General features: G+C 40.0%; 1 protein-coding gene across 9 annotated transcripts in view; it reads right to left on the bottom strand.

The window, feature by feature from the left end:
• CPEB3 (cytoplasmic polyadenylation element binding protein 3) overlaps positions 1–21,883 on the bottom strand; it is a 202,824-nt gene that overhangs the window by 73,972 nt on the left and 106,969 nt on the right. For 7 of the 9 annotated variants that reach the window (XR_016388119.1, XM_089897930.1, XM_089897927.1 and 4 more), the window contains 2 exons: positions 18,582–18,749; positions 16,531–16,620 (listed from right to left, as the gene is read on the bottom strand). Coding sequence is in view for 8 of the 9 variants with exons in the window: in XM_089897930.1 (XP_089754056.1) it covers positions 16,531–16,620; positions 18,582–18,749 (258 nt within the window). In the remaining variant the exon portion in view is untranslated. The remainder of the gene's footprint in view (positions 1–16,530; positions 16,621–18,581; positions 18,750–21,883) is intronic. The other 2 variants (XM_089897929.1, XM_089897926.1) reach the window with 1 other exon arrangement.

Raw genomic sequence — 21,883 nt, forward strand, 5'->3', positions numbered from 1 at the left:
TAGAAAAAGGTTCCTTCAAGAATAACAAGGTCTGGGCTTCCCTGGTGGCGCAGTGGTTGAGAGTCCGCCTGCCGATGCAAGGGACACAGGTTCGTGCCCCGGTCCAGGAAGATCCCACATGCCGCGGAGCAGCTAGGCCCGTGAGCCATGGCCACTGAGCCTGCGTATCCGGAGCCTGTGCTCCGCAATGGGAGAGGCCGCAACAGTGAGAGGCCCGCGTACCGCAAAAAAAAAAAAAAAAAAAAAAAAAAGAATAACAAGGTCAATGTGAGATGGACATTAAATCAATGATTTACTAAAAGGCAAATTCCACATGGTCCTACAGAAAGAGTTCTGGACTAGGAGTCAAAATGCCTGGATTTGGGTCCTAGTCCTAACACTTATTGGCTGTGTAGTAATAATAGCTAACAGCTAACATTTATTGAGCATCTACTATGCACCAGGCACTGTTTCTAAGTGCTTTATGTGTATTAACTCGTTTCATCTTCACACACACTCTGAGATAGTCACTATTTTAAATTCTGTTTTACAGTTAAAGAAACTTCAAGAGTGATTAAGCGACTTGTTTGATGGTGATTGTTCTATCACCCAGTAAGTGGTGGAATCATGGACTTGAATGTTAAAGTTTCTGAGTCTCAATGGCCTACATGGGAAAAGAATGTAAAAAGGAGTGGATATATGTATATGTATAACTGATTCACTTTTCTGTACAGCAGAAACTAACACAACATTGTAAGTCAACTCTACTCCAATAAAAATTTTTAAAAAAAAGTTTCTGAGTCTTGGCTCTTTTATCTGTAAAATGAAGATTATCCTACAGAGATGAAGGCTGTGAGATGATATATGTAAAGTGCTTTGAAAACTAGGATATCGTGCAAGTGTGAATTTTTCTTTTACTGCATTTTCAGTTATTTTTGTGATAATGTAAAATTAAATTATTTTGCATATGGTCTCATTATAAAAATTAGAGTTCAGATTAATGAGATACTTTCTTCTTTGCATTTGCAAGCATTTGGTGAATAAAGGGAAGTAATCTAGATACTAAAGGAAAACAGCTTTTGAATGACAGGCTAAATAAATATTACTGTAAACAATAAAGTGACAATATTTGCTTTCATATATCATTAGCAAGTTCTATTAGGAGAGAGAATCATCCAATGTGGTACTATTTGCTGATTTTCATACACTCTTTAAATAAAAGCCTATTATACCTATAAATCAAGCTCCTCAAACTGTCACTATGATGGCAGGTTCTTCTGTTAGTTTGAAAGGTATAAAAAAAACTTGGCCCAAAAGTTATAAACTCCCTCTGTTTTCCCTTGCCCTCTGAGCCAGCCAAGAGATAACAGGATTATAAAAACTCAAGTTTCAGAAATGGTGACCTTCTTACCCAAGTACCTAAGAAGTGTGGTGAGCTATGGGAGGCCCTCAACTCAGAGCCAGTCTGTAGGTGGAAACAGGGGCTCTGGGGAAGCAGTAGGAACTCTTGGCATGGTCACCATCACCACCCTGGGTTATGGGCAGAGCAGGAAGCTGCTTGCTTTCCCACTGGTGCCAAATAGGTTGGGAAGGAAGGGTAGAACAGTGAGGGATTTTTGGACAAGCCTGAACTGACCAATGTACTTCTCTGGGGTAAAGAGGTATGGAGTGAGAGAGGGGACTTAACTGGGATAATTCCATTTTATTTGACCAAGTTTTTGAAGGCTAAATTTAATTAAAGATATTTTTCCTCTTAATACCCAAAACACATTGAGTATAACAACCTCCAAAATGTTCGTCGCTACCTTTCAAAAACAAAGCTTCCTGAGCTCTTAAATACATAATTTTTCATGTTATAATTTTTTAATACTTGATCCCTAGTACAAAAAACAGTCATCACCACAAACACCAGTTACTAAGTGCTTACAATGTGTGACGCACTTTGCCAATAATAAACACTTTACCTCACAGTAATTCTATGAGGTAAATACAGTTGTTATTATTACCATTTTACAGATGAGGAAACTGAAGCTCTGAGAGGTTAAGGGATACCTCAGATTAAAACCTAGAGATTAAATTTGGGATTGAAATTTAGGTCAGCTTCCAGGGCCCTCATTCTTTATCCACTAACTTATACTGTCTTACCTAAAAATGATGAGATAAAGTTTTCAATATCACTAGCAAATAAATACTTGCCTATTTATTGTCACTTTTGTGACAGTGATCATTTGACAGTGGTTTAGTGGCATGAAGTGGTCACCTGTGCTTTAGTCCTACAATTTAAGGTCTATGCAGATATATTTGCTCTAAAGCCCACCAAAACTATATTAAGAAGAGCTATAAAACCAAATAATCTCAGCTCAAAAAAAAAAAAACTATATTAAGAAGAGCTGAAATGATGAATTTCAAAATAATCAGAAGTTTAGTTTTAGTTTATTTAGGTCAATCGAATTATCATATTTAGTAAAGATGCTTATTGTTTTCAATGTATTTTTAAGTTGTATATTTAGAATGAAGGCTCTTGAGGGAGTTAAAGAGCAGATCTCACTAAATTAGACTTTAATAAAATGAACATCACCATCACAGTGATCATCAGCTTAAGCAAGTATCTTCAATGGATGCTAAAACCATTGGGTAAATCTGGGAGGGGATACAAGATACTCATGCTATCTTAAGGTATCACTTTGAAGATGAATAAGTATTTGCAAAGGGAGAAAAAGGTACTTTCACAGTGGAGAAATCTGGCAGACAGCACCATAACCAAATGATCGCTCCGAACATCACCAACAACAGGGCAAACTGACATCATGTGCCTGTCGTATTATGTCCTTCTCGGTGCAGCACGTCATCTGCTAAGAGTGTTTCCCCTGAATCTCATTATGAGGAAACAAACCTATCATTCCAAATTAAGTGACAGTCTATAAAACATCCGGCAGGAACTCTTCAAATGATACAAAAGACAAAAAGCCTAGGAAAGTATCTAAAGTAAAGGAGACTAAAGAGACATGACAACTAAATGTATGGCTAGACTGTGACTGGATCTTGGATTTAAAAAAAAAAAAAAGCTCTAAAGGATATTACTAGAATAATCTGGATACTTCTTGTTCTCAGAAGACATATGGTGAATCATTTAGGAGTGAGGGGTCTTAATGTCTACAATTTACTCTCAAACAATTCATCAAAAAATATGTATGTATATATACACATACTGACAAAAAAAAAAAACAGAAAGCAAATGTGGCAAAATGCTAACAACTGGTGAACCCAGAGGAAGGCAGTATAGGCATTCACTGTACTATTCTTACAACTTTTCTGTACATTTTGAAATTTTTCAAAAGAAAAATCTGTGGAAAAAAATCGAAACCACAGGTCTCTCTGGAGAAGAGGGTAATATACTCTCTTATTCTTGAAAGAGGTGTGTGGTCTTCTGAAAGACCTAATAGTTCTTAAAATCAACTAATGCTCTTAGTGATTTATATGTTTTAAGTAGCAACTACAATGGAAAAACAATTCCAACTTGTAGAGCTGTGCCCTGAGCTATGGCTACATTCATAAAATGGTGACTGACAAGGGAGGACTGGTTTCTGATGACAGGAGGTCAGCCCCAGAAGGAAGGATCCAAGGTCTGGACAGAGAGAGAGATTGCTCCTTGCACAGAATCCAGGCTCCCTGATTTCCTGTGACCTTCCTAGAGAGACCTGAAGGGCACCTCTCCAGCCAGAGCTGAATGAGTTCAGACATTTTTGGCACAGGAAGTCTGTTCCAAACATTCTCCCTGACCTTGGCTTTCAGGTCAGAGGACCTACCTGGTTTGCCTCAGGAGTCTTTGCCTTTGGATTCAATTCAATAGAACCAAATATGTTTAGGAGGTACAAGGCAGGATACTAGGCACTGAAGCTACAAAGATGAGTAAGTCAGGAAAGAACCCTGCCCTGGAAAAACTCAGTCTGTAAATAAGTGACTGAGAAACAACAAGAAAAGTGCTAGTTGGGATTATAGCCTATAAAACACTGGTGAGAGACAAATGGAGCAGAGGTGCCCAAACATCAGAGAAAGTCATACAGTAAAGGCCACATCTGGGCTGGAGGACAACTGTTTTTCTAGGAAGCAAGGGCAATCCAAGTTCATGAAACAGCACAGGCCAAGTCTTCAAACGGCCAAAGATTGGCTTATTTGGAAAACAGTGAGTGGTGTGCATTAGTTAAGAGTACAGGATTGGGGGTACCAGGTGGGAAGAGATGAAGCAGCTCATCAACCCCGTCTGCTGCCTGGAGAACACAGTAAGTCTCTGAACTGGATTCCTTATTCATTCTCCTCTTGGATGAGAACCTCGGGTCTCCAAGACTGACTGAACACTTACTATGCACCCTAAGCAATGCAGGGGAATTCTGACATGAGCAAGTCCTTGTCCTCAAGAAATTTATAAACCAGTACATGAAGGTCAGGAAGAATAAGTATAAAGAGAACTCTAATTTAGGAACAATGCATTCAGGACCCTTAGAAGTATTTTCTAAGTGTATTTTTAAAAGTTGGATTTCATAGAAGGAAGACAGATCTTTCAGTGAAGAAGACATGGATAGAGAAATCAAGGAAGACTTTGTCGGTGGTGGCACAGGAGCCAGATCTTAGGTGGAAAATTGGATAAGGACATTTCAAGGGAAGGATTTAGCCTAATTAAGATGTAGAGATGGCTCAGCAGGTACTGTCTATGGATGCCTAAACATTCCCCTTGGATTCAGAACCAAACATATTTCTTTGATTGTATTTACTACAAAGAGCTGAGGCTCAAACATTTTGGCTCAAGCCTGTTTCGTGTTTTCTATTACACTAGTGACTGTTTCTTGGTGGGCTTGTTGCTTGGCAGGCAGGGGTGGGGGAAGGTGAGAATGGACAAGAAAACAAGTCTGATGGGTAGAACCACCCCAGAGTTGAAAACTGGCAGTCTACTTCCTGTGTTTTTAGTAAAGTCCTGCAGTCCAGGGCAGTGACCTGGGGCATTTGGGCTTAAAGTCTGCTCTGTTTACGTAACCACACATTCCCTATATAAAGAGGTCCTTGTGAAGTCTGCCAAATCTGTCAGTTCTAGTCACAGTCAGTTCTAACAAGCACCTGACCAAGAAAACTGAGATCAGACTGGGGGTGTGGGAAGGAACTGGTCAAACTAGTTGGGCAGTTTTATTTTTACCGAACAATGTATTTTCATCAGGGGGGAAGGACACTAATATAATTTAACCTCTATGAAGCCTAAGTGCTGGTGCATATGTACACTGTCTCACATAATCCTTTTAATAACAATGAGCAGTATTAACTCAGATGAGTAAACTGAGGTTCAGGGATTAAATAACTTGCTTAAGGTCATCTAGCTGGTAACTGCTGGCACCCATGTCTGAGTCCACAAATATCTAGTTCTTGCCCCACTGCTTGTTGCTCTGCCTCATGCAGCATCAGACAATTGGCAAATTCTACATTTTAACCCAGTAGACGCTTCCCTGAAGATGAAGCTTTAGTCCAGCCCTGCTTGTAGATTGCCTGAACTCTGACAATCTAATTTCTCCTCCTTGCACTTTAACGCTCTTCTGATGAGTTCTTAATGCTGCTGCCAATGGGTTTTCTTGGCGTCACCATTTCTCCTCAGGATGAAGGCTATCCCGTTCTATTTTGAAAGACAACCCAAGTCTTTGCTCTCAGCTTTCAAAATGTTTCACCAGATCCTCTCAGTCAGCTTCCCATTCTGAACTCTTTCAAATGATACATCCTCTCTTGGTCTCTCTTGCTCATAGCCTTAGCCCTATCCAATTCCTGTCAGCAAGTCCTGCCCCAAGCTACGCCCTCTTCTAAAACATTCTCTCTGCCTCAGCCTACCAAATTTGCAGCTGGCATTTCAGTTCCTGGATTTTACTCTCTTCAAAAGAAAGTTCTCATGGGGGTGGTTTTGGCTTCTCTGAACTAAACAAGCATCCCTCCCTTTCCAGTACCTCTGGCTGGGGATAGCATAACAAGTACTGCTGTGACACAGTACAAGATGTCTATGTTATTTAAGTGGCTGCTCATCTTTGTCCTGTGGCCTGTACATTCCTTCTGCCCGTTCCGTTTTATACAGTCCCTCAAACTATTAATGCTTTGAAATCAAACACTAACTCTAACAGTTCCTCTTTAATATAACGCAAAAGAGAGAAATGTTTAATAGAACAGTTTAAACTGAGGGTGTGCTAAGCTTTTAAAAGCAACAAGAGAATGCTGCTCCATCTGTTCAAAACAGGACAAAACAGAACAAAAAGTCCACTCTTGCTGCTCTGCAATACAGTTTCCATGTTTTTATGAGAAAATCCATCCGGAGAGCAAAAACTTCAATCAGTCAAATATTAAAATATAGGGTTCATAATTCACCAAAGAGTATGAGTACTATAAGCCAGGACCTGCATTAAAAAAAAAAAAAGGCCAAGTATTACTCAAAAGCTTACAAACTGCAAAACGTTAAGTACACTCTAAAACTCCATTAGGTTCCCAACTCGATCAGTTTATATAACTCAGAAGGTGGAAAAACTTGGAATCTGGGCCTAAAACAACACTGACTTATTTTCATCCAAGTTACGCTACAAGGGAAAAAAATGTGAAGTTTGAAAACTTTCCTTTCCAAAACCAGATTTAGACAAACTGATGGAAAAAGGAAAGAGATGCTGTGAATCCAGCCCACTGTAGCTTCACAATGACCTATTTTGCCCATTTCAAGTAGAGTCCTCTTTCCTGTTCTTCAAACAACATCTCCTTAGCTGGTCAGATCAAAGTCAATCTGAATCCCATGTGGCCCGGCTTATGCCAGGTTCACAAACCATGCTGGTATTGTATAAACTTCCATGCCTGCATGACCTTGGTCACAAGGACTGGCAGTCAAGTCAGCCTGACCAGTGTACAGGAAATACGTGATCACCAGTAGAAACAGCCACTTAGAAGTACACACTTTACTCAAGGTGGGAGGGAATCATCAGAGCGCAAGGCATGGGTCACTCTCGCATAAATATGCATGACTGTTACTGTTCGATCCACCTGGCTGTGCACCTGAATTGCTAGGGCTGAAGCTGGCTTCCATATGGGCTGAGGATGCCAGCACCATCGACTTAACACAGCTTCAGAGCCATGTGGCCAATCGCCTGTCCAACATCTGCAGCTGGCTGCTGTCCCCGCCTTTGCCCCAGAGGTCTCTGCCAACAGTGGTATAGTGTAGCTGCGCTCACTGCCCAGGAGATGCCAGCTCCTCTCCCTGGCCCCAGCCCCACCACAAGAGGTAAGACTGTTTGTTGGCAGTATCAGGAGCAGCTGCTTGGTTCAGAACCAGGCAGGGGTAGAAGGCTCAGGGTAGGCAGACATTTTTTTTTGTAGCTCCAGTAACAGCAACTTTGGACATGGGCTATTCTCCCAGGCGGCAATGAAGGAGGTGATGCTAAGCACATCTACCATCATAAAAGTTTGCCCTGCCCAACTTACCTTCCTAGCTGCCACATTCCCAGTCCCATGCTCAAGGAAGCAGAGCTAAACCATTTGCTTCTTTTATTTTTTATTAAGCAGTCTGGGATTCTAAGGCCACTACCATTAGGATGGCCTATGTCATAGCAAGGGGTTAAAAGATGAACGGAACCAATCAGATTCCCTCTGGACTCCGACTAGAAATATGAAAACAATTTGCCCACTGGAAGCACAAACAGAGAGGAGCACACATGCAGAGAAGAGCTGAGTCATGATAATGTGGAACATTACAATGAAGAATTAATAGCTCCCACTGTTCAAATCCTTGCAGCCTGCCACCCCCTAGCACAGTCTCCATGACACCTGGTTGTGTCACAGCTCCTATTTTTGGGCTTTCCTTGTCACTCATAACTACTTCCCCAATTTGAAGGAGCACAAGAGAACCCTCTGATCCTCATGTCCAGAAATGGTGTGGTATCACCCCAGAGGCAAAATCCCATGGTTAAGCTATAGCTAAAGGGCAGCTCAGACCTATAGCCTCAGCCTAAACCAGCTCTTTGGAAATACCCCAGCTATGTCAGTGTGGCCAACAGAATAGAAGAATTCAGGGAAAAGCCAAGGATCACTTTCATTTTTAAATAGCTATGAAAGTGTGCCATGGGTCATATAGCTTAAGTTCCTAATTTTTAAATAAAATCCAGCCCTGTAAATAACAGCATAATTTATCAGATTATATAGTTTAAACCTATCTTCCTTTCCCACAAATTATATACCCTAGCAAAACAAAAATTATTTTCTTGGTAATTCACCAGGTAAAATAGTATAAACTATTAGTCTTCCCAGTTCAAGTCTGTCTAATAAGAGCTGTGTGGTCCTAGGAAAAGACACATCACCTCTTTGAGTCTTAGGTTAAAATAAAGGTTGGGGCTTCCCTGGTGGCGCAGTGGTTGAGGGTCCGCCTGCCGATGCAGGGGACACAGGTTCGTGCCCCGGTCCGGGAAGATCCCACACGCCGCGGAGCGGCTGGGCCCATGAGCCATGGCCGCTGGGCCTGCGCGTCCGGAGCACATGCAACGGGAGAGGCCACAACAGTGAGAGGCCCGCGTACCGCAAAAAAAATAAATGAATAAAGGTTGAAATAGAATGAGATGATCTTTAGGGCAACTCTAAAATTTGATGGACTCTACAAGTAATGAGCTCATCATTTGCAAAGATAAAATTCATCCATTAACAAACATCTGAGGGCTAGCCGTTGATGCAGGTACTGAGTATAGAGCAGTGAACAAAACATAAAAATCCCTGTTCTCATAAAAATTACATTCCAATCTGGAAAGCAGAAAAACACATATAATTTTTTTCAGGTTGTGATAAAATAGGTACTTTGAGGAAAAATAAAATGAGGGTAAGAGGTACAGAGAGTAAGAGGGTAGAGGGGCTGCTATGTGAGATGAGGAAGTCAAGAAAGGTCTCCCTGTGAAGGTGTCATTTGAGCAGAGGTCTGTCTAAGGGAAGAGAGGAGTGGTCCATTCAGAAATTTGAGGGAAGACGGTTTTAGACAAAAGGAAGTACTAAGCCCCTGAGAAGCCTCAGTTTACCTCAAGGAATAGCAAAGGAGTCAGTGTGGCCAGAGAAGGTAAGGCAGAGAAGGACAGAAGATGATGTCAAAGAACACCCAGGACTTGACCGATGAGACCCAAGAGGAAAAGGTTTAAATGTTTCATGTACAAGATTCATATCGATGTGGTTCCTGGCTTCTGCAGGGGTCCATTATATTCCAAACACATAGGCAAAAAGGTAAATCCACATCTGTAATGTACCATTTATCTGAATCGGAAAATGTGCTGCAGATGTCCAAATCAGCATAAACTTCATAAAGAAAATTGCTTTGGGAAGCCATGTGATATCAAATCCGGAGTCATTAAGATTTTCATTTCTTTTAACTCTGGTTAAGCTTCTGCTGCAAATTTTTCCTAAAGAAAATACTATGAAAGGAAAACCACACACAAAAGGATATATTAACAGAAGCATTATTTATAATAGCCTACATAACCAACAAGCAAGTAAATTATGGTGCAGAAGTAGGTTAGGCAGCCACTTAAAAAATATGAAAATTAAGCAGAAACTTGGGAGGAAGGAGAATGGAAAACTGTATCTCTGCTATTATTACACTCCCACAAAAAAAGATATATATGAATAAAGACTGGAGGGAAACAAAACTGATGATGGTTGGCTCCACTAGGGAGGCAGGATTATTCTCACTGCTTATAATATAACACTTGTTCACTGTAGCCAGATTGCTTTGTTCTGCTTCTACTACTTCATTAAAATATTAAGGCTTAGAATTAGGATAACAACAGAAATTACTATGATCATGTACTTGACAAGAGGGCCACATGCAACTCTATTCCATGAAGGACTTCTCAATAACGCTGTGATATCTGATGGTGCTGACTATTCTTTCTTGAAGCTTCTTTCCTTGCACCTCCATAGCCACAGACATACCCCCAGTCCTTCACTCACCTGCATCTGCACTGCAATGTCCTCTTTTTCTTTCTGGTTCCTGACAAAACTTACTTATTAATGGCTTTTCATTTTCTTTTCCCTCCACGCTATAAAGATGACTCGCAAGAGATGTGTACCTCCAGCTCCAGACTCTTTTCCGAAACTCCCTAGCCACAATTCCAACTGCCCATTAGGAATTTCCTCTCAGATAAGATGTGAGGACATACCAAACTCTACAGATCTTCAAACATTTCAACACTACACCAAACTGGTTTTCCCTCTGCTGACTCCCTCACATTCAATAGTGTCACGATTCTCCCATTCAGTGGAAGGAATTTTAGCACAACCCTGTCATCAAATCTATCACCATCATGATTTACTCTATCAGTAAGACCACTGGTCCCTTTCTCCCTTCATTCTAGTAATACCTCAATGCTACTATCTTAGGAGTTCATGGTCCTTATTACTTCTTATGAGCTTGATTACAGAAAACAGCTAAACGGTTTTGCTGACCCTGGCTAAAAAACCAAAACCAAATACTAAACCTAACCTCTCCCTTGCTTAAAAAAAAAAAAGAAAAAAAAAGTCTTGAATGATATCTGAGCTCTAAGAAAGTATCCTATGTGCACTGTCTCATTTAATCCTCATAAACCCAGAAGTGGTATTATTGTTTCCACTTTGTAGATTAAAAAAAAAGAGAGAGGGCTTCCCTGGTAGCGCAGTGGTTGAGAGTCCACCTGCCGATGCAGGGGACACGGGTTCATGCCCCGGTCCGGGAAGATCCCACATGCCGCTGAGCGGCTGGGCCTGTGAGTCATGGCCGCTAAGCCCGCGTCTGGAGCCTGCGCTCCACAACAGGAGAGGCCACAACAGTGAGAGGCCCGCGTACCACAAAAAAAAAAAAAAAAAAAGAGAGAGAGAGACAGGACTTCCCTGGTGGCACAGTGGTTAGGAATCCGCCTGCCAGTGCAGGGGACACAGGTTCGAGCCCTGGTCCGGGAAGATCTCGCATGCCGCGGAGCAACTAAGCCAGTGCACCACAACTACTGAGCCTGTGCTCTAGAGCCTGCGAGCCACAACTACTGAGCCCGAGTGCCACAACTACCGAAGCCCATGCACCTAGAGCCCATGCTCTGCAACAAGAGAAGCCCGCGAACCGCAATAAGTGTAGCCCCCACTCGCCGCAACTAGAGAAAGCCTGCGTGCAGCAACAAAGACCCAAGGCGGCCAAAAATAAAATAAATTTAAAATTTTTTTTAAAAAAAGAGACAGAGAGAGGGAGAGAGATTTAGGAAGATTAATAATCACCCCAAAGATATAGCAATGGCAAGTAGTGGAACAGGAATTCAACCCAGGCAGCTGACTCCAGAGCCTGTACTCTTTACTACCTACTATAAACATAGTGATGTTGATTAGTATTTTGTATGAATGCAGGATTTGGTTCATGCGCTAACATTTGGGAGAGCCTCCCTCTCTCCAGGACTCACAACTCCAACTCTACTATTCCAGAAGTAAAAAGCATGAGAATGCAATCTCAGGAAACTTCCTCAATATTTTGATTAGAGTTGAATTTCTTTTCATCATCAAGAACCAAAGGCAGAAAACACAAAGGAAGACTTTGTTTCAGCTTTATCAATAGCTATTTGAAAGTTTGTTTGTTTTTTTTGCGGTACGCGGGCCTCACACTCTTGTGGCCTCTCCCGTTGCAGAGCACAGAACCCGGACGCACAGGCTCAGCAGCCATGGCTCACGGGCCCAGCTGCTCTGTGGCATGTGGGATCTTTCCGGACCAGGACACGAACCCGTGTGCCCTGCATCAGCAGGCAGACTCTCAACCACTGTGCCACCAGGGAAGCCCCAATTTGAAAGTATTTTAAACTGATATTTCTATTTGACCCAACTCTATTCTGTCTCTACCCCAAAGACAAACACCACATAAATGCCTTTGTATCTACTCTCTCTGGGGGACTAGAGCAATTCAGGGAAGGGAAAATAATCGTATTTTTTTTTCAAGACTTTCTTTCACGTCATTTTCTCCACCCTTACAACATTCCAACCATACTTCCTTCATTTCTTCAAAGGTAATAAAGCCCTTTTCATACTCACTATTTCCCATATGGTACTCCTCTGCTTGGAACTTGGTTCCCTACGCTTTCTAGTTAACTCCTCAATTTTCAGGTCTACTTAATCGCTATTTTCTCAAAGAAGCTCTCTCCATATACCCAATCTAAATCGATGTCCCCCTTTTAGAGTCACCGCACTCCCCATTTTTTCCTTTAGAGAACTATTATAGTTTATAATTGTGGTATATTGTGACTATTTGACTTCTTTTAATTTCCCCCACAGGACTCTAAGTTCAGGAGGTCTGAGAACATATCATGAAGACGCGATCTGATTTCCATGCCTTCTTTTGCCTCCAGGTTCTCAGAGGTGCTCTGGAGAACACCAAGCAATTACCTGTTTGTGGCCCACAGACAAATGATCCAGAGGGCTCTACATATCCTCAAAGAGTTGATCAAATGCCTTAGTGGCTTTGTGCTGGAGAGAACCCCAGTCTCCATCACCTCCCGCTCTGCTGGCCCAACAACACTTAAGGGGACAGCTGACGTGCTTGGTCACTGTTTCTCTACATGGATATTAAGTTCTCCACAGTCCACTGAAATGGCCATGGTTTTACAAACCGTACTCCACATCTGTACACGTATACCTGCTGGATACATGAATGGTTCTGTTTATTTCATTAGGCATACACTTTCTGAGAAAAAGACAGGAGGACTCAATAGTGAATGGTTCATATTTTCCTCTTATTTACACATAAGCCTAAAGCATACAGCCAAAGGAACTGTGCCTTATGGCCAAGCTGAGGTGACCTAAGAAAACTAGAATCGGCAAGAGGGGGATTACCAAAAAAGCACTGACCTGAATTAAAACCTAAGGAATTTAAGGAAAAACAGAAACAGCATGAGGAGGTATTATTAAGAAGGCACAGAACAGTTTGGGGTGAACTACTTAGATGTTCCCAATGTTCAAAGCAATGGGCATGGATTCTCAAAGTTACTTCAATCTTGGAATAACACCAAATTTCTTTAGGTCCTTCCAAACTAGGTCAACCTTCAGACTTTAGCTGAGAGCAAAACACAACAGGAGCCAACAGTATAATTATTTCTCCTACTTGACCCCAAAATCACCAGAAAGGCAATCTGCTCTCGGAGGATGCAAGCCTGAGGACCAGAATCAGGAGATCCAGATTCTCTTCTTGGATCTTGGCCTGGCTCTCCCTAGTCCATCTCAACACTTAACCTCAGCTATAAAATAAGGGCACTTTCTCTAACGTTCTACAATTCTCTATTATTGTGCTGTTACATAGGAGTGGTACCAAAACCACAGAGTTCATAGAGCTGCTAAACTCTATACTGCTCATACCAACCCAAATGTTCTCTCTTCAACTCTCAGAAACAAATTTAAGTAGGATATTGTAGAGAAGACATATGCACAGAAAAGGCAAACAAGAATAATGGTGGTCCAGAATCCATTAGGCATAAGTTATGACTAGAGATGGGAAAATATGTAGCTTGGAAAAGAGAAGACTTAAAGAGAAACTGACAGTTCTTTAAGTACCGAGAAATATATGTCACAATAATGACTCAGTTTTACTTTATTGAACACAATTGACCATTGGGTAAAGACTGCATGACCATATATGTTTATCTTCATTTTTACTTTTTACAATGACCACCTTCAATAGAAGAACAAAATTTAATAATTAGTTAGGTCTGCAAATACACAGACTTCCTCTGAAATAAACTGCCTCCTTTGTCACTGGATGTCTCAGAAGCTAAATGAACAATTCTCTGGGCTATTTTAGAACAGGAGTCAATAAACTTTTTGCAAAGGGATTTGAGGGCCACATATAGTCTCTGTTACCTATTCTTCTGTGTGTGTGTGTGTGTGTGTGTGTGTGTGTGTGTTTCCACAACCTTTAAAAATATAAAAACCATGCTTAGCTCACAGGCCAAAGATAGTTTGCTGACTCGTGTTCTGCAGGTGTGCTGTCCAATAAATATATGAGTCACATATGTAATTTAAAAATTTCCAGTATCTACATTTAAAAAGTTAAAAAGAAACAGGAGAAGTTAATTTTAATATACTTTCTTTAATCTAAAATATCCAAAAAACTATCATTCTAACATGTAAACAAAATTACTAATGAGATTCTTTACCTTTTTTTAAAACTAAGTCTTTGAAATTCAGTGTAGGGAAACAGAAGAGATGATCTTCCAACCAATACTTAATTCTAATGACTCAAATCAATGAGGAAAAAATGGAACTGTCAATAAATGACTGCTGGGACAACTGGCATGGTACCGGGAAAAATAAAGCTGGATACTCTTTTGTGACTCACTCCATTATAAATTCCAGAGGGAAATGAGATGTCGATGTAAGAAAGTAAAATAATAAATTCAAATGGCCAGTAAGAGAAAAAAATGCCAAAAAAGACGTTATTTTAACCATCAGATTGGCAAAGATCAAAAAAGAGCCATATCGCTAGACCCTCAATAAAACAAAGTTTTACGAATCAGGTACTATTACTGGGAACATAAATGTGTATGACCTTTGTTAAGGGCAGCTTGGCAGTATGTATAAATATGTACCTCACTTCTGGATATTCACCCTAAGAGGTAATTAGAAAAAAGCAAAAAAAAATGAAGGCACAAGGATATTCACTGAAGCATCATCCATGAGAAAAAACAACTGAAAGCAACTTAAATGACCATCAGTAGGACTGATTAAATAAAACAAGGTCATTAAGGATAATATAGGTTTCTTACAGAAAGATGTTGACATTGCTGGGGGGGAAATGCAGGTTATTAAACAGCATATATAGTGTGATCCCATTTATGTAAAATTTTAAATTTCATATAAATGTATATATTCATAAAGAGATATAAGAAGGATATTTAATAAAATGTATACAGTGATTATCTCTGACAGAGGTGGATTTGGGATAATTTTCTTTGGACATGACCATAGATGTGCTTATCTTCATTTTTATTTTTTACAATGATCACCTGACACCTTTTATCCCAGAATCATTTTTATAACCTTCTCAGAATGATTTTTTTTTCAACTAGTACTCTTAGAAATATCTTTTATACATGTCATTTAACAGAGTGTGTTATGCACCACAGTGTGGTGAACTCATTCATTCACTGAAATACTACTATTCTGATTTAACACACCATTAGCATTCTTAAAAACATGTTTTAAACATGTTTCTTTAGTGATATACATGCACCACAAACTGAATACATGCCTTCACTGAAATAATCAGCATGATGATCTTTATCTTTTTTGACTAACATAAAACTTAATTTTAAAAATTATTGGAGAAGATTAACAGAAGAATGTTAAAAGCAAACAAACAGCCTTATATTATTTTTCATAGGCTATGAAGAGAGTGGAGAGAAGTACAGGTGACAAATCTAATAAACCAGACATAAAAGGAAGCTCCTGCCTTTCCTAGGTTAAGCTATAATTTGATTCCTATACAAGGCCCAGGAAGGACAAGTATTTTGACTCCATCTTCTTGTGGTGAGTACTGTTATACAATAATACATATCAAAACCCAATTCCTTAGAGATGAAGGACATCCTTGAAACATACAAAACATAACACAAGAAGAAAACTTTCTCTTTAACTCAAAACACTCTTCAATACAAATCTAGGAACATATGTAGAATTAATATCACCAGAAAAGTTCCCTAGAATCCACAGAAATGACAAACTATAAACAAAGTGGTATCTTTTCATGCCCGCATAAACTAAGAAAAAAGCCTATCAAAAATAAGGGAAAGGGCTTCCCTGGTGGCGCAGTGGTTGAGAGTCCACCTGCCGATGCAGGGGACAAGGGTTTGTGCCCCGGTCCGGGAAGATCCCACATACCGCGGAGTGGCTGGGCCCGTGAGCCATGGCCGCTGAGCCTGCGCGTCCGGAGCCTGTGCTCCGCAACGGGAGAGGCCACAACAGTGAGAGGCCCGTGTACCGCAAAAAAAAATTAAAAATAAGGGAAGCAAGGTCATGTAAAGAGTCTTTGTTAGTGTGCCCTCTACCTGTTAAAAGGCTAAGTCACTTAAGATACAGACATGGATAAAAGTAATTTTATATAATGTCATTTTTCAGTCACTAGCTTTCCCAAGTTTGGGGTTTATAAGATCTATAAAACCATAGGGCTATGGGCTACTAATAAAATTTGACTCAAAACGATCTTTTCTTTTCCATTGCTGACATTCCTCAAAACCCTGGATCTCTTCTCTCAGTTAATGAAAAGTTAGCCAAGGCTCGTTCACAATAAACTCACAGGATCTCACTGTCAATAAAAGTAGATGCCATGAAACAATCAGTGTGCTCCTGGGAGAATAGTCTCCAAGTGGAAACAGTAAAATATAAAAAGATGATCAACATTAAAATGTTTTCTTAATTGGGGGGAAAAAGTCAACAGCTGTTTTCAGAGTTAAAAGGCTGCCTTTTATTGAGTTATCATGTTAGCTCTCCAATAGGCAGGCAGTGCAGACATTTTAAGCGCATTACCTTTAGGAGGAAAATACGACTTGCTTTCAGCTTTGTGAGGCCAGTCTACGACGAGAGGTCCAAACCTGCGAAAGCTGGCAGTGATCTCATCTACAAAACAAAGAAGGACTCTTAGCAGAAGAGAAAATAATACTGCAAACAGAATAGCATAAAATATGTCTTTTTATTTTAAAATGTTTTTTCTTTTTTTAATATATTTATTTATTTATTTTATTCTTGGCTGCGTTGGGTCTTCGTTGCTGCATGCGGGCTTTCTCTATTTGCGGTGAGTGGGGGTTACTCTTCATTGCGGTGCGCAGGCTTCCCATTGCAGTGGCTCCTCTTGTTGTGGAGCACGGGCTCTAGGGTGCGCCGGCTTCAGTACTTGTAGCATGCGGGCTCAGTAATTGTGGCGCACAAGCTTAGTTGCTCCGCGGCATGTGGGATCTTCCCAGACCAGGGCTCGAACCCGTGTCCCCTGCATTGGCAGGCAGATTCTTAACCACTGCGCCACCAGGGAAGTCCTATTTTAAAATGTTTTGAGAGCTATATTCTAAAGCATTTTTACAGAAGTCAAACTTACTAAGTGAAATACCATTGTATTTCAACAATGCAGAATGTGTTCCTAACTATAATTCACTTCCCTTCTTCACTTCCAATAAACCTGATATAAAGAATTTGGAAGGAAAAAAGTCTGACATTAGCTAAGGTGACCTCTCTGTCAAGTAAAAAGGAGATTCTAAAAATAGGAATGTTTTTAGAAAAAGAGGCAAAAATACACAAAATATTTAAAATACACTTCCACTTGTGTGGTGAAATAATCTCTAAGATTATTAATCTTAGATTATTATTAAGATTGTTTTAGAAATATTATTCCTTTGGTGAGGAGTAGGGACAATAAGTAGGTAATTCTATTTAGGGATAAGAGAAAGCTAAAGCCAATGGTCTCTTTCTCTCATACATACCTACTACACAGCCTATAAAGAAAATGTTTCAAAAGTTATAGCTTAACAAATTTATCTTTTCCTTCTGACTTTTGACTCAAAGCAGAAGGTTATAACTAAGCTCCTAATCAGGTTTAAATTGCCACTCTCTCAGCCATGATCAAAAACTTGGTCTTAAAGAAAAATCCAATCCATGGATGAGATTAACACTAGTAGAAGAATAGTTTAGAGGAAAATGTACAAACTTACAGCAGTAAGCCTAAAGTAAAACTATTTTTAGAGACTATTCTTCTCTCATTATGAAAAAAAGAAAATCATGATAAATCAGAGAAATATCATAGCTTAAATAATACTGGCAAAACAATTCTGTTTTAACAAAGTTTTTATAGCAGATCCAAAGCCTACTAGAATTAGAGCCACTGTTATTTCCCTTGAGGTAACTGTCACAATTCTATTTCATTTGTCCATTCAACAAATAGTTATTGACAACCTACTATATGTTGGCTGGCTTTAGGCATAAGTGAAACTCACTTTTGGATTGGCAGTATCTCAAAAATGTTATTAGGAAATATTCCAATAAGTCTTCATTCTTTTAAAGGCAAGAGGGGGTGTTTCATTAATAGGTATCTACATTAAAATATGAGATGGTATGGTGTGATGGATAGGAGCAAAAGCTCTGGAATCAGACTGATTTTGATTCCAGCTGCGCCATTAGCTGCATAACCCTGGATAAGCTGTTTCTCTCTGATCCTTAGTTTCCTCACCCACAAAACAGAGCTGGGAGGAGACGCCTTACAGGGTAGCTATGGAGATTAAACAAGATAATGTAAAGCACCTGGCACAACAATGGGCTTGTGGTACGAGTTTCATACATATTAGCTCTCATTATTATTTAAAATGTATCCCCAAACAAATAACTAGGAAATGGGAAGTTGCTTGAAGACTGGTATGTATGAAGAGCAGACCTAAAGTGCACAATCTCTCACTTCCCCATCTATCAAATATCCTCATCTCCTGACACCAAGATATGAACATCCTGAAGCTGCCTTCAAGAAGAGAGGTAGGGTCAAATCACACAAATAACAAACCTGGCCTTTATAAAGTCATTAGAAAGTGAGCGCATTGTACCTTCATCGATATCAGGGGGAAGGCCTCCAACAAACACCTTTCTAGAGTAGCGTTCTACTCGCTCCCCATTTTGACAGCGAGTGGGAGAACTTAAGCCGGATGACAAGGACTGATCACCGTGACTGTCGTCCAGGAAGGCATCTTCAAAGGGAAAGAGAGAAGATCGACCTGAAACAAATGTGGGAGTTTCTATGGTTAAAATTATTTTCCTGTACAACACATGCTTTATTAGGAGTTGAAGCACAGAGTGAAGCATTCCAAAAAATATATCCTGAGCTGTGACTTTTTCAATAGAATAAGCAACTGCAGGTTACCAGGTCTAGACAAGTTTATAGTGTCATTTTTGTGTAAAGGTATGTACAGCACAGAAACAACTGGATCGATATTAAGGAAGAAGCGTCAAAAATTGCAGCTGTTTTCGCTGCTAAAAAAATTACTACATTTTACTCATACAGTCCCTATCACTGCTGCTAAAAGTATTCAGCAGTTGTTTTTCCTTTCCCCAGGGTTTTCTTAAAATAAATGGAAAAGTAATCTTTATTGACAGATTTTGATTGTTCTTTATGGTGATTTCAGAGGTTCATGTCTAAAGCCTGGGTCTGATAGCTGATGGAATATTAAACTGATGACAGAGGCTGATAACTTCTCTGATAGCAGTACTAAAAATGATCAAGTTTTCCCTGCCATTCCAAGCTACTCCAATTTAGAAATAAACATCCACAATAAAAAAGGGTGGGGCAAGTAAATGAAGACATGTAAATTAAGATATGGGAGTATAGATGTAGATGTGGTTATGACATCTTTATTAATCTAAGCTGTATTTTATATCACTCAAAAAAACGATGTCTATTGTTAACTCTATAGCCAAATAAAGTCTGTAAAGGCCCTACCCACTCCACATGACATAAGAAAGATGCCAGCAGTTAAAGTCTGTCAATAAATGTAACATAATAATGCCATCTGGCATCACAAAATAAAATCTGAGTTTAAAAAATATATATAGGTCTTCCCTGGTGGCAGAAGAGGTTAAGAATCCGCCTGCCATTGCAGGGGATATGGGTTCGGGCCCTGGTCTGGGAAGATCCCACATGCCGCGGAGCAACTAAGCCCGTGCACCACAACTACTGAAGCCCGCACATCTAGAGCCTGAGCTCCGCAACAAGAGAAGCCACCGCAGTGAGAAGCCCGCGCACCACAATGATGAGTAGTCCCGGCTCGCCGCCAACTAGAGAAAGCCTGCATGTAGCAACGAAGACCCAACACAGCCAAAAATAAATAAAAATAAATTTATTAAAAATAAAAATATATATATTTGTTTTTCCTGTTTGAGTCAGTGAGTTCCTAGTAAAGGTTTCCACTAGGATCCACTCTAAAACTGAAATATCTTGAGCTCTCTAACTTCTGAAAAAAAGAAAAATTCCCCTCTAAAATAAATCATACACTCTTCAAAAACAGGACACTGTCTTCCCTATTTAGTCTCTCCTCTCTGTATTTCCCTGAGACCTAGGTTCTGCATCACTACAGCCAACTCTCTAAAACAGAATATAAATAGCCCTAGAAAAATACTGAACATTAATTCTTCTGTAAAAAAGTTACTAATATAATTCTGTTTATTTTATGAACCCAGGTGGTATAAGAAAGGCACTGTTTTGATGTTGAGAGTTAATAAGTAAAAGGACCAAAGAATTTTTTGTTCAGCTCTTCCCAGCTTAGCTACAAAGAAACAGAACAAAATTTGTCACCTCGTGTTACCTAGCATTTTTAGCTTGGCAAGGACAAACAATAGACAGTAAATTCTCATCCCCTGATGTCTGTTTTGTTCATTGGGGGTAAAAGAACTAGATCTGCAGCAACTATAGGCAAAACGAGCTTCCCCAAAACATCCAGAGATGTTCTCCCACGGCTGTCGGATTTGCTTTTCACATAGTCCACGCTCAGTGAATTATGTGCCTAGGCCTACTCACACACCCAAATCAGCATTTCCCACATTATGTTCCTATCCCCGCCTCTTACCCTCAACACTAGTAACATGAGATGCTCAGAAAACAAAAGCTGGTGGGGGGGGGGGGGAGGGATTGGGAGAACTAAATAATATTGGAAAATACTGCACACCTTATGCCCTTCCCAGAGATTCACAAGCCATATTAGAATACAAAGACTGGGGAAAAAAAAAAAAAGAATACAAAGACTGGGAAAAGTTCTGCAGTAAAATCACTTAATCTAGCATTACTTGGATTTAAGATAAAGGAAACTTTAACATACATGTATAACTCAGTGGCAAACACTTGAAAAAATGTTTATCCACATTCCAGGAACAGGATAGATAGTTATTTGGACGTCGCTGCCAAAGAAATCAAGTCTGGTGAGAGATAGGCAAGCACATAATTATAAAATAGAGAAATACTAAGAGAAGACTTTACCAAGTGACACAATGGCACAATTTACTGCTCTACAGAAAAAGGTAGCGAGGGGTGGGGAGGGCTTTATAGTGATTTCACAGGAGGACAATTTTGAGCAGAATCTTGTGAGAGTGGGAGTTTCTAAGGTGAAGAATAAGAATCCACAGAGAAAGAACTTTCAAAACAGCTCTTATCTTTCCCTCCAAACCTGCGCCTCTAGCATCCCCTGCAATCTCAATAAAAATGACTATTATCCACACTCAATTCAATCTCGAAATCTAGGAGTCATCCCTGACATCCCTTTCTTTCATATTCCACATCTAGTCCATCTCTCACTAAGTCCTACCAACTCAAGCTACAAAATAATTCTTCAATCCATTTAGTTCTCTCCACCTTCAGTCCTAACACCCTGGTCCAGATTGCCATCATCTCTCCCCTGAACAGCCTAATGAGTCTATACAACAACCTGTTTAGTCTACTGATTTCTACCTTGTACCCACAATGCTTTCTCTATAAAACAGCCAAAGTCACCATTTTCAAATATTAATCTGAACATGTAACTACACTCTTCACCCCATTCTTAAAACCCCTCACCCCTTATTTGGATAAAGTACAAAAGCACTGTAAACTGTAAGGCCTCTGCCTACCTCTCCTTCATCATAGTTGCTGCCTCTCCCTCTGGTTCACTAACCTCCAATCACCCAGACCTCTTTAGAAATTCCTGATTATTCCTCCCTGCTTCAGGCCCTAAGGACAAGGTGTTCCCCCCACCCAAAACAAACACCCTCCTCTCAACTCCCCAATTTTCTAGTTAATTCCTATTAATTCTTCAGGTCTAAGCTGAAAAGTCATTGAAACTCAGGTAGAACTTTCCTGACCTTCTAGATTAGATTAGATGCCCAT

Source organism: Delphinapterus leucas, chromosome 16, assembly GCF_059928025.1.
Source record: "Delphinapterus leucas isolate spDelLeu-1000000601 "Yukka" chromosome 16, BTC_Dleu_Yukka2, whole genome shotgun sequence".
In the NCBI taxonomy this organism is placed as follows: Eukaryota; Metazoa; Chordata; class Mammalia; order Artiodactyla; family Monodontidae; genus Delphinapterus; species Delphinapterus leucas.